The sequence below is a fragment of the Cryptotermes secundus genome, unplaced genomic scaffold, assembly GCF_002891405.2.
Source record: "Cryptotermes secundus unplaced genomic scaffold, Csec_1.0 scaffold1817, whole genome shotgun sequence".
NCBI lineage: Eukaryota > Metazoa > Arthropoda > Insecta > Blattodea > Kalotermitidae > Cryptotermes > Cryptotermes secundus.
Window position 1 is genome coordinate 153,733 of NW_019744163.1, and position 12,977 is coordinate 166,709.

The following is a 12,977-nucleotide window of genomic DNA, read 5'->3' on the forward strand; positions in this document are numbered from 1 at the left end:
GGGGGGACGGATCGGGGGGGGGAGCATGCGGTAACGCTCCTGTTTCCGGAGGAACAGCTTGCAGTCTGCTTTCTGTTTGTTTCTTGCTTACCTTACACTTAGAACTTGAAGATGGCGACAGTATACAGGTATTTCCTCCGAAACGTCCTGCGATATCACTGGTCTACACGGCGTTACATCACAGTACATAAAACTCTCCACGACTTTCACAAATTGTACTCTTGGATAGCTAAACTGGAGAGAATGAGATGACCGGGCCATGTTCATGCAACGTATAGAAGAGAGATGAATATGTGGAGTTAGTCTGAAATAATGAAGGAAAAAGCCAGCTTGGAAGACCTAGACATAATATTATATAATATTAAAGTGGATCTTAAAGAAGTAGACTTCGAACTATGACTTAAGATTTCGTTTCTGTGTAGTTTTGTCGGTAGGTACTAAATTTTCCGAAGAACCTGCTGCTTCCCTCTTCAGGGTACAAGTCTGATGATAAACATCTAACAGACTACAAGACGTTTCAGCATACAAGAAGTCATCAGTGTCTACAGTTTTCAACCACCTTTCACATTTCTAATAGAGTAAAGGTGTGTCCACATTACTCGTGCTCGTGCTCGTGCTTGCCAGGCTTGTACTCGTCGGGAGACTCGTCTGGCTTTTACTTGTGCCCGTAAATCTTCGTCCACACTACTTCAGTTGCTCGCCAGGCTTCGGCGCGTGAGGATCCGTATATTTACTCGTAGTGTGTATAGGCTGTAGTCGTATTTTAATTTATTGGCTATAGTTTTTAAATTAAAAATTTTAAATTTGCTTACCTCGTGACTTGTCATATCGCCCACATTACTCGCGAGCATAGCGAGTTACACGAGCATGAGTACGAGTAATGTGGACGCGCCTTTAGGTGTAGGGATTATTAACCCTCGTAATGTAAGGGTGGTTAAATCAAACCGCCGACATATCCTCATTACGTGACTTCGACGGAACTGTACGAACTATAAGGGGCAGTCAAATGAAAACGGGTCAGCACGCATAACTCACACGGCGCGAAAGTTGGTAACACTGGAATTTGCTTTCTGCACGAACATTTGGTGGAGACTCGGGAAAGCACAGTGACAAGGTGCCCTTGCACACTAGTCGTTTGTTTATTGTACTGGAAGTAAGGTTAGCGCTACGTGTGATCGTCCAACATCAGTAATGGAGGCGGGTAAAGAACAGCGAAGTGTAGTGCGCATTTTGACTCCTAAAGGAGTAGGAGGACGAGAAATTCATCGTCGCATGTCTGTTGTTTACGGCGAACACAGCATGTCACGTGCGCGTGTGCTGGCGTGGCATAAGAGATTCCGAGAGGGACGTGTGTCACTGCAAGATGAGGCTCGCCCAGGACAGGCTCATCGTGTCATCACTCCTGATGTTACTGCTGCATTGGATGGCCATATCCGGGCAAACCGACGGCTCACTGTGGAAGAAATTAGTCTTTTGATGGGAAAAGTCACGGCTCCGTACACGCCGTTGTACCGCAAAATCTGCGCGCAGTGGGTTCCATCTCAACTCACGGAGGAACAGAAGACTCAGAGAATGGCTGCATCACTGGGTCACTTCCAACGATACCATGAGGAAGAGTATGCTTCTCTGTCCCGTATTGCCACTGGGGACGAAACTTGGTGCCATGGTACCACCATTCTGAACTCGAGAACAAACGGCAGAGCCGACAGTGGAAACACGTGAATTCTCCCCCACAGAAGAAATCCAAAGCCATACACACCAGTTCCGGTAAAGTGATGACCTTCTTCGATTGCAAGGGCCCACTGCTTGTCGAATTACTCCAGCATGGGGCCACAATCAGTGCAGTGCACTATGAAGACACTTTGCAGAAACTGAGGCATGCCATAAAGTCAAAACGCCCTGGAATGCTATTGAACGGCATTATCCTTCTTCATGTTAATGCGCACCCCCCCCCCACACTGCCAACTCTGTGAGGAACACGCTACAGAGATTTGGTTGGGAAGTGCTTCAACATCCCCCTTACAGCCCAGATCTCTCCCCATGTGATTTTCACATTTTTGGAGCCCTGAAGAGAGACATTCGTGGACATCGGTTTGCATCGGACGAAGACGTGTGTGGCTGGGTAAAGACGTGGTTCCGTAGACAGCCCACAAGCTTTTTCAAGGATGGGATTGACCGTCTTATCTCCCAGTGGGATAAATGTATTAACAGTTTTGGAGATTACTTTTGAGGTAAGAAATGCTCTTTAATACGTTTTGGCTTCTGACTCGTTTTCATTTGACTGCCTCTCATAGAACTGGGCGCGTTCGCCGTGAGCCGTGACGCGGACCATCGAACTAGGTCATGTGTTCTGTGGTGGGCTTGCTGTTGCGTTGTGTTCACGACAGCTGTCCGCTACAGGTTCGCCTCTCATTGCAAGTTTTCCGTATTAGTCGCCGTAGCAGTAAGTGCGCATGTCCGACATTCGTGCTCAACTTCTGTTAGTTCTGGTTAATTAGTTACGAGAGTGGTTTAATCTCTCACGCGTTACATCAACGTGTCGGGTAAAATTCTGTGTGAAGAACTCAACACTTTGCTCGCTCGCCTCCGTCTCGAAACATTTATTTAGTTTATTTATGGTACATTAAATTACATCGTACTTTTCGTTATGTAACGTCGATTTGTAAGGTGGTTTGTGAATAATGAATTCAAAAGGATGTGGAAGGAAACGTCCGTGGTCTAATTTGAAACACTGCCCACAGTTTTCCTGGAGGGACTGAGAAAGACCAAGAAAAGCGCCATTCAGAATAGTCGGTGTTCTGACCGAGATTCGAACCTAACTCTTTCGCGGTACCCTCCTGAGCCAAGGTCCTCGGTAGTTCGTCTCGAATGATAATTTTCTAACATCTTCAGGGAATTTATCGGCACCAGTTGAATCTGCTGGCCTTGTCTGAGCCACAGTGAGATGGAAACCCCGGAATAACACGACGTAGGAACCTGCCCACGAACCCCCACCTAGTGCCCGGGTTAAGAATGCACGGAGCTATACCCACACTTCCCAAAACGCGTTCGTGGCATTCTGCCTGCTTAAACAGAGGGGCAATGTTGCTGTCCCTTGGCCTTATGAAAATATACGTAACTGATTTCATGGAGCTGAGCCCTTCTTGAGAAACCACCCGTTTTGCAGCTACTCAATAATTTCTAACATTTTATGGGAGCCGAAGTTTAATTACCGTGTTCACAAGAGCTCTCCACTGGTCTCTATCCTGTGCCAGATCAATCCAGTCTATACCGCCCCATCCTGTCGCTCTATGACCCATTTTAATATTATCCACCCACCTACGTCTTGGTCTTCCCTGTGGTCTCTTTCCTGCTGGCTTTCCCACGAATATCTTATATACATTCCTCTTCGTCCCCATTCGTGCTACATGCCCTGTCCATCTCGTCCTCCTTGACTTGATAACTCTAATTATACTTGGAGAAGAGTACAAGTTATGAAGCTCCTCATTGTGGAAATGACGTACATACACACATGAATGTTTATGTGCGTCCTGCACATAGAATTGTAGTCTTTTGTTTGAAGTACTGAGAATTATTTTGTTTCTAAAGCGAAGGGAGACATTGCAGTTGAACTACTTACATTCCAGAGCCCATTTGTAAATTTCGCTGAGGAAGTGTTCCGGAAGCTCCTGCTTGTCGTCTCGAAGCATGTCAATCCTGTGTGACACACAAAGGTACATACAGATTCAGAAATGCCCAGGCTCAAGTGTTCTTAGCTACGTGGTCCTCTTTTCAGATGTTGATGAAATAATTCCGATATTTTCTCGTGTGTATTCAGAGGCTTTATATTCGGGAGATCATGGGTTTAGATCTTAGTTCTACGACATGCTGTTCTGACTGAAGATTATTATCTCTAGGCAAAATCTGTGAGGGTGTCTAAGGTAGGCAACGCCCAATAGCATCGACACAAGTTCCAGTTCATTATTGATTAACAATCCCGTAATTCCAGCCTGCCTAGTTCGGTTACTCACAGCCTCGTTTAAGAAACCACAAATAAATTGTAAGGTAAAAGGTAAATTTGTCCCTGTGCTTAAGTAATTAAACACTACGCCACGAAGGCGTATGGGGGAGTTGATTTATAAATCTACGTTTTCTTGACCTCGGCAGTGGTTGGAGGTGAGTGGTCGAATTCACGCCTCGGTCGCTTTATCCCCAGGGAAATAGACCCAGGTTCTCACGCGATAGGAAACCGGGCGGCCCCCAGAACTTGTCTGGCCGGCATGGAGAAGAGAAAATTCTTTCCCCTACAGAGTCTCAGGTATGAAACAATTTGGTACATGTTCATGTAACTCGGTTATGCAATTAATATGCAGGATAGGGCCGCGCCATAGCTCGGGCGGTTAGTGCCGGCTTTCCACCGCGGCGGCCCGGGTTCGATCCCGGTCTGGTCAAGTGAGATTTGTGGTGGACAAAGTGGCGCTGGGGCAGGTTTTCTCCGAGTACTTCGGTTTCCCCTGCCAATCTTCATTCTACCAATTGCTCCACAATCGCCCTCACCTATCATCGGGGGCTGGTACAATAGGACAAACAGTGGCCGCAGTACAAGGGACTCAGTCTCACCTCATGAAAAAAGAAACATACAGAGTACAGTAATTTTCTCCATAGTTTTGACGAATTAGATCTTTGTAATTCCCGTAACCTATTCAATGTACAGGCGATCGGTTGCGCACGCAGCTGTTCTCAGCGCAGTACGCGCTCTGCGGTCATCTCCAAACTGATGTCGCGGTTCGTATGAAATTTAGGGAATGGGGCGGACAGACTTCCGACTGAAACACGTATGATTAGCCTGCACATGACCTAACGTGTATTTGCCTTTTACTCCGTTTCTGGGTTCTTCAAAACTTTAAGCTGTCCGTGTGCTATCGTTGCTTTTTAGGCATCATTAGAAGAACGTGATACATCTCAGCAGAATGAAGGGCATTCCACTAGATTTCATAATAAAGGGCTCCACACTAAACGTGAGACAATTTGAAATCATGTTCGTACGAATCCAATGCAATGCTTGCATTACGTGAAGCATAAATCGAACATTAGTCTACTTTCAGAAACCGGTTCCTTGTGTAACAAAGAAAACGCAGACCTACGCGTAAGGCGATATATCTCATGTCCGATTATCTCGCGAGACTTGCGGGAACACGTGTGTTGGATATAAAATATACGCTTCGTGTTTCTGTTTGTCTACAGCTTTTGTTCCAAACGTTTCTCACTTCGATAAATATATAAACACTCATGTTCAAGTTAGGCTTCTCAAGAGTACAGAAACATTTGCAAATTATTAGAGTCAAATTTCAACCAAATTTAGATTATATTGCCACACGTTAATAAACATCTTCCATTTTAAGTTTTATATGACAATCCTTTCAGTGGCTCTTGGCTTCTTGCATGCGGACACACATACACGTTCTGACACGCATAATGAAGCAAATAGGCTTATTTTTACAGCTTTCCAATCCGAAGGCCCTAAGAAAACAAGAATTTGTTCAGGATTTTAAAACATATGCCTCATTAAGATCTGTAATATATAGCATATCTTAAACATTTTTCAGTATTGTGAACGCTTAGAAAAATTGAGGAAAATCAAATTATATAATGAAATAATATTCCTCAGTGCCATAGTGTATTGACAACCAATATATACGGTATATATATATATATATGCTCACTGTCTTAACACTTCACTGTACATTTAGTATATTTTATGTACAATTCTTTCGACATTTAACTACACAATCTGTATATTCTAGTGGACGTAGGTGCAGTTAACAGCAGTTTCGGTAAAATACATACATTGTAACCTTGTGATGACCTTTGAGGACAAATATGTAGGTAAATATGATAAGACAGTACACATAATTTATAGTGATTGTGTACAAGGTTGTGTGGAACGGTAATATACATGAATTGCTGGCTTTGTAGTGTCATATCTTTGGTGCGATTAGCTTTGTAGATATTGGGTTTTATTGGCAATAAATGAACGCAAAGGACAGTGGAGAGGGGCTACGTACGAGTACGTGTGTTCCTAGCTGAGGGAATATTTCCAATCTCGTGTAACACGTAACGCGCACTGAGTGGCCCATTGGTACCAGGGCGTGATACATTTTCAGGATTGGAATGGGGGTGACGCCCTCCAGATGGGCGGGTTACCTGCGAACGTGTTCAGTATCGAACAGAATGAATTGCACTGGAGAGTGAGCCGAGGCTGGCACATGGGTGGAATGCCATGAAGAATTGGTTAAACCTCACGGTCTTGACCCTTTGAGGAACAACGTATAACCACATTGTCATAGCTCAGTCCGTTCGTAGTCGGCTTCCCACCGCGACAGCCCGGATTCGATCCCAGATTATGTGGGATTTGAGGTGGATAAAGTGGCACTGGATCAGGTTTCGTCCGAGTATTTTCCCTTGCCAATTTTATTCCACCAAATGTTCCACAATCATCTATCATCCGGGGCTGGTAAAATAGGCCAATTATTGGCCGGCATACCATTTGGCTTCTCTCTCCCACACCACGAAAATAAAGCACCTGCTCTTTTATAGCAAACGAAATCTGCATTCTGCCCACAGAGTGTATCTGTGTGTTCCATATGGGTCTCACAATAAACAGCGACTGTTTCCCTACACAGCATTAACCGGTTGAGCTTTGTAGCTGAGACATAATGTTTCCTGTGAGGTACGGACTGAATTCTTATATATACTGCATTCTGCCCACAGAGTGTATCTGTGTGTTCCGTATGGTTCTCACAATAAACAGCGACTGTTTCCCTACACAGCATTACTCTGAAGTTTAGGAACTAACTCGTGGAGATGAGCCCTTCTTGAAAACCCGCCAGTTGCTGAGCCACTCAAGAATTTCCCAGCATTTTATGGAACCTGAAAGCTCATTACCGTGTTCACAAGAGCCCTCTGATATTCCCTTTCCTCAGCCATATCAATCCAGTCCACACCATCCGATCCTATTTCTCTCAGATCCATTTTAATATTATCCATCCACCTGCGTCTTGGTATTCCTAGTGGTATCTTTCCTTCTTGCTTCCGCACCTACGTCCTCTATATATTAATCTTCTCCCCCATTCGTGCTACATGTTCTCACTTTTATGAGACAGGAATAGTTGCAGCTTGTTTGTAGGTTTTCAGTGACACAAATTAAAATACTTCAGAAAGTAAAAGGAAACATTTTCCCTTTTAAAACCAGCTTGGTAATGAAATAACATTGGTGACTTTATGGTTATGAATATTACCAGAACCGCCACTTCTCACTCATATACTCCATTTTATTCCCTGCATTATGCAGTAACATTTTCCCACCCTTTGAGGGAAGGGAAATATGTTTCCCAAATTCATTTTCCCGCCATTGAATGGAAAGAACATACTCGTTTTTGAAGCCGTGCTGAAAGTTATTTAGACAACAATAATTTGCTCGTGAAGTGGTTGGCTTACGTTTGTTGTTATATTCACGAGTTGGGCACCTTCAGTGATATCTCCGGGCTTGCTAAATCAAGAAAAATTTGACATGTACTTGACTACGGACATGTAACACGCACTGGGAAGATGAGAAACACAAAATAGAACGAATGGGAAAATCTCAAGAGGATAGATTGTTTACGAGACCTCGATACATGTTGGACGACAATATTAATATAAATCACAGATAAATAAAATATGTAGTCTTGGACTGGATACAACCGGCTCCGGTTAGGATCTATTGGAGGGATTTTTTTGGATACAGTAGTAAAGTTTGGGGTTTCATGAAGGCAGAAAATTTCTTGGCCGGCTGGAAACACCATGAACTTGGCAAGACGGACCGAGCCTCTAGCATCATATCGGTATTGAACTTTGCCTAAACATTTCTGAGGGTACGCCATATCCTCGGTAGAGAGTCTTACGGAAGAAATGTCCTGTATGTTGAACGATTTCTCTGGTAGGCATTTTCGTATCCCGTCGTCTATAAAGTAAGCTCTAGCCATCTTGTAACAATGGCGTAACTTTCTATCGTACCTCGTCATGAAGTCGCTTGCCACTTCATTGAGAGGGTCCACGTAGTTCCTGGCAGCCCCGGGGTGTAGCAGCACCTGCTGGACCTTGCTCCTGAACTCATCCCACTGCGGTCCGTGTCTGCAGTAACAGAACCACAACACAAGGCAAACAGTACAAATGTCATTGAGCTCCGCAGCTTCGATTTCAGATACTTTTCAATGCTTCGCAAGGTATATTCGTCTCTGCAGTAAGTGAACATTAGTGCGTACAGGAAGCGATCCTGCTGCGCATTAAACAACACCTGCTCCGCTTCCCAGTCTTTTGGAGTGACGCGGTGCAGATTGAAGTCTTCCGACGTTTCGGAGGAACGTACTACCTCCATCTTTAAGATAAAAATTAAACGAAGCAATTCAATTAAACAGTAAGAAGCACGCAGTAAGAAGACCTGCTTGATACTAGCTGGTTGCTTGCTTCATTCACCCTTCGAATCCGAAACACATTCTTTTGAAACGTCGGTGAACTTCCACCGAACTGTTGGGATCCCCATTTGTCAACAGAAAATTAGGCCCAATACCTGCCTCGAACTTACATGCCAATGAGACCAGGGGTATCACGGAAGAAATCCTTTCTTAGGTGCTGCTTGTAGTAGCGGAGTGAGGGCATGGAGGGCCGATGAGGCTGAACTTCTTCCCGTCTGAACACGTGCTCGATGTAGTCCCCGTCGAACACGAATACGAGGTCAGGATGTCCAATGAGGCCACCCACTTTCACCACTTTGCCGTAGTCGTTGTAGAGACTCCACATTGCTGTGTCCAGCCTCTCGATGGAGAAGTGACCTTTCGACAGGAGCGTCAGTGTTCGTAGGGGTTAAAGATCAACACCTTGAACTACGTCATGTATGTTAATGTGCCTAGCTGTGACGTTAACGTATAGTTCAAGGTGCTTTGAATCATAGTTACATAAGCAAAAAAAGAAAACATGGGCAACCTTGAAAACTGTTACTTTATCTGGTCGCCTGTCACGTGCCCTGGCAGAGAACAGGTGGGGTCAGTCGCGCGATACCCAGCAAATTGTCTCAAAACTCAACGTCCCTCAGTTTTACTTGGGAGGGTCCAGTTCGAACTCCGGCCGTAACTCCAACGCTTATGACTGTCCCTACAGGAAAATTCCAGGGAAGCATTTTCAGTCATGACACGACAGTTCCATCCCATTTCCAAATCAGTTTTCATCATGGTCATCAAAACACTCGACGCCATATGCGTCATTAAATAAATTACAGATAAATCCATGTAACAGAGTCCTCCTTGAGAAGCTACTAGTTACTCACCTGCTCCAGGAACTTTTTCTCCGTTCATGGAACCCCGAAAGTTGGTTACCGTATTCACAAGTGTCCGCCATTAGTTCGTGTCCTGATCCTGACGAATCCAGTCAACATTCTCACAACCTATTTCCTTATGGCACATTTTAATATTATCCTCCAGTCTAAGTCTCGATCTTCAAAGTACCACCTTCACTTCAGGCATTCCGACGAAGTTCTTGTACGAACTTCTCGTCTCTCGACCATGCGTGCTGTGTCCTCTACCCACAATAAGATATAAGATAAAACGGTAAAGCTAAAGCTATCCCTGTGACAGGCCGTGGAGGCCCATAGGGTTGTGAGACGTCGAGGCTCCCACATTTTCTAGACAATAGGCTGACAGATGGCGGTGAGGTTGTCAGCCTTACGCGTCAGCAGCCCTTTAACCCCCCAGGAAGATTCCTGGTACTCATTTCTGTTATAGACTGAGTCGACCCTAGGGCAATAGTGCGGCTGGAAGGATTAGATCAGTTGAAGAATTCAATTACATCACCTGGAATCGAGCCCGCGACCTTCCGGCTTGTACCGAAGTGCCTCAACGAACTACGCTACCGCGTGCACCTCCCAAATAAGACATAACTTACATAATTTTAATTCGAAAACCCTAAAGATAAAAAGATTCGGAAGAACTAGGCATAGATGTGCTCATATTATTAAATTAATTATAAGGGAAATGAGTTGTGACGATGAGAGTCTTCAGACTGCGGACAGGACACACTAGCATGCTCCAGTGGACGTGGTTATGAACCTTTGGCTGTTTCAACGGTTTTCATTTCTTGGCTGACTTTCGACTGAGAAGATTGGATGCTTCTGCTCGGTGTTTGTGTTCATAAAGAGGACCTTAGAGAAGATGTTGCCGATGGAGAATATGAAGTGTCAGGATGCGTACTGACAGAAGAAAGTTAAGCACCTCTTGTTTGCATGTGTAGGCTCACCACTGAAGGCGAAGTCACCTTGACCTACATCCGTTAGCAGCTGCTGGCGGCGCACCTCGTCCCCTGTGATCTGCAACACTCGGTGCCTCTTCAAGTGCACAGGGTTAAGTTCTTGCACAAGCCGCACACAACTGCAAGGTCCTCACTTCTCCCTGACGGCTCTGTTCATGAACATGGCCCAAAATGCTACGAAAAGTAACTCGAATTATCTTACTTGTATATTTCCTGCGGAAACGTCAAAACCTATTCGGGAGGAAATCAAGATGACATTGAACTCAGGCAATCGTTGCTACCATTCAGTCCAGAAACTTTTATCTCCTCATCTGTTGTCCAAAAACATAAAAATCAGAATACGCAAAATTATAATTTGTCTGTGGTTCTGTATGGGTGTGAAACTTGATTTTTGAGAACGGGGTGTTGAGAATATTTGGACCGAAGAGAGATGAAGTGACAGGAGGTTGGAGAAAGCTGCATAATGAGGAGCTTCATAACCTGTACTGTTCTCCAAATGTAATTAGAATAATAAAGTCGAGGAGGATGGGATGGGCAAAGCATGTAGCACGAAGGGGGAAAGAGGAACGCATGTACGATATTGGTGCGAAAGGCAGAAAGAAAGAGAACACTAGGAATAAAAAGACATAGGTGATTGGATAATATTAAAATGGACCTTAGGGAGACAAGGTGGAGTGGTACGGACTGGATTGATCTGGCTCAGGATAGGAACCAGTGGAGGGCTCTTGTGAACACGGTAATGAACCTTCGGGTTCCATAAAATGTTGGGAAGTTCTTGTGTGGATGCACAACTGACAGCTTCCCAAGAAAGGTTAGTTAGAGGATAAGGGCAAGAACCTTCGTTTGCATTCCTCACCTTCACCGTAATCCTTCAGATTATGACACAGTGACAATTTGATAGACGGTTACCGACGTTTCTGAGGTACCTGCCGCCTCCGAAATGCTGGTAGACAAGAGACTACACCTCATGCCCGGGAAGACCACGGTTTTGCCCGCCGCTGAGGTTCCAAACCTATGGATTCCATTCCAAATTCTTTCCAAACTCTGCGTTGACAGTAAACAGTGCGGTCTTGTGGGATATGACCTCGTTACTCTGCAATATGATTGCCGACGTTTCGGAAGAACGTGCTGCTTCACCTTCAAGTCTGGAGATTTACAGAACAGATTACTTCAGAACTTCAGTAACCGTTCCAGAACATAGACAGCTGCATACCAAACTACACGACGTCACATCTCAGTAGACAGCAGTAATTATTATTCATGAATTATGATGGGCATGAACCGAAGTAAACGCTGTCTATAGCATCCCCGGGGGGAAAGCGGCCGGGGCGTGAAACTGGCCCCTCACCTAACTATAGTACCGAGGTCAAGAATAGTGGAGCTATACCTCCACTCCGCCATAGTTCTTTATGGCATATTGCTTAATTAGTTAAACACAAGGACAACTTAACCTTTATTACTTACAGAGAGTTGGGGTGCAGGTTCTGACGGGAACCACTGAACATCTGTCGGTTTCAAACCGAGTATGATCTCACAATCGAAATGGAAAAGTAGGTTGTTTACATACCGACCGTGCCGTTCTCAGTAGACTGCGCTGTGAATTGGTCGAGGCCACTGTATCACATGAGGATTGTTGGGTAAGTATGGGTCAGGCAAACAAAGGCGTCACCATCCCTCACACTCTGTACTGCAACGGCTGCCCCGCTACTCCTTGACATACTTTTGATGCGCGATCCAGAAGCCAGGCCTAAAAACACGGCCCGTGATGACCTACGTTCTTCAATTTCATTTCCCTTTGATGCGGACCACTCACCTCCGCTTAATGCCGAGATCAACAACACGTGGATCTATATATCCACTCCCCCATACGTCTTCATGTCGTAGTGTTTAATTAGGGACAACTTCACCTTACACGGATCGCTAGCAGCGAAGGGGCGTAGTGATACGTTGCCCTGCCTGAGCAATCGGATTGGACTGGAGCTTTCGGATCACATTTCTGCTGACCCACTCACGAGTCTCGTCCACAGTACAATTACGACGAATATTTTCACTGCTTTCTGCGTTTTATCTTGGACATAGAGTCCCCCCCGTCTCCCCCCCCCCAGATATTCATGAAACTGCGTAGCAATTATCTCGAAGCTTTATCAGCGCATTTACGGAAACAGTCGTTAAAGGTGACTTTTGTTTCAAAACGCCCGTCACTCAAATATTCATGACTCCGTATCGAGTTTCGCAGTTGTAACTGTGAGGTCAGAAGGACGCCATGTCCACGTCGTTAGAAATGGGATTTTGGAGCAGAATTTCGGAATATCACCGTGTCTCGTTGTTCTCCAAGTTAATAGGATATACACAGACAGCTGTAAGGTAGGTTTTAGTGGGAGCGGGGATATCGTAGTCGGTATAGCGACTTGGTACGTGATGGACGACCGAAGGATCAGAGTTCGAGTCCAGGTAAAATCAAGAATTTTCTCTTCTCCACGTTGTCCAGAACGGCTCTGGCGGTCCACCCAACCTCCTGTCCGGTGGGTACGGGGACCTCATTCCCCGGGGTTAAAGGGGTCGGGGCGTGAAGCTGATCACTCACCCCCAACTAGTGTCGAGATTAAGAAAATTATGGGCCTATACATCCACCCCCCCCCAAATTACTTCATGACGTAGTG

General features: G+C 45.1%; 2 protein-coding genes across 6 annotated transcripts in view; one reads left to right on the forward strand and one right to left on the reverse strand.

Annotated features, from left to right (window-relative positions):
• LOC111874619 (GTPase-activating Rap/Ran-GAP domain-like protein 3) overlaps positions 1–12,977 on the forward strand; it is a 252,542-nt gene that overhangs the window by 45,916 nt on the left and 193,649 nt on the right. For 2 of the 3 annotated variants that reach the window (XM_033755531.1, XM_023870259.2), the window contains exon 1: positions 12,573–12,681. The exons of the other annotated variant lie outside the window; for it this stretch is intronic. The gene's annotated coding sequence lies outside the window, so the exon portion shown is untranslated. Of the gene's footprint in view, positions 1–12,572; positions 12,682–12,977 lie in introns of those variants that run through there. 3 annotated transcript variants of the gene reach the window in all.
• LOC111874620 (probable cytochrome P450 49a1) overlaps positions 1–12,977 on the reverse strand; it is a 27,593-nt gene that overhangs the window by 7,864 nt on the left and 6,752 nt on the right. Inside the window, exons 1-4 of one of the 3 annotated variants that reach the window (XM_033755533.1) lie at positions 12,131–12,163; positions 8,603–8,849; positions 8,035–8,151; positions 3,620–3,696 (exon numbers count right to left, since the gene is read on the reverse strand). In XM_033755533.1, the coding sequence (XP_033611424.1) occupies positions 3,620–3,696; positions 8,035–8,151; positions 8,603–8,817 (409 nt within the window). In that variant the 5' untranslated portion in view covers positions 8,818–8,849; positions 12,131–12,163. The other 2 variants (XM_033755534.1, XM_033755532.1) reach the window with 2 other exon arrangements.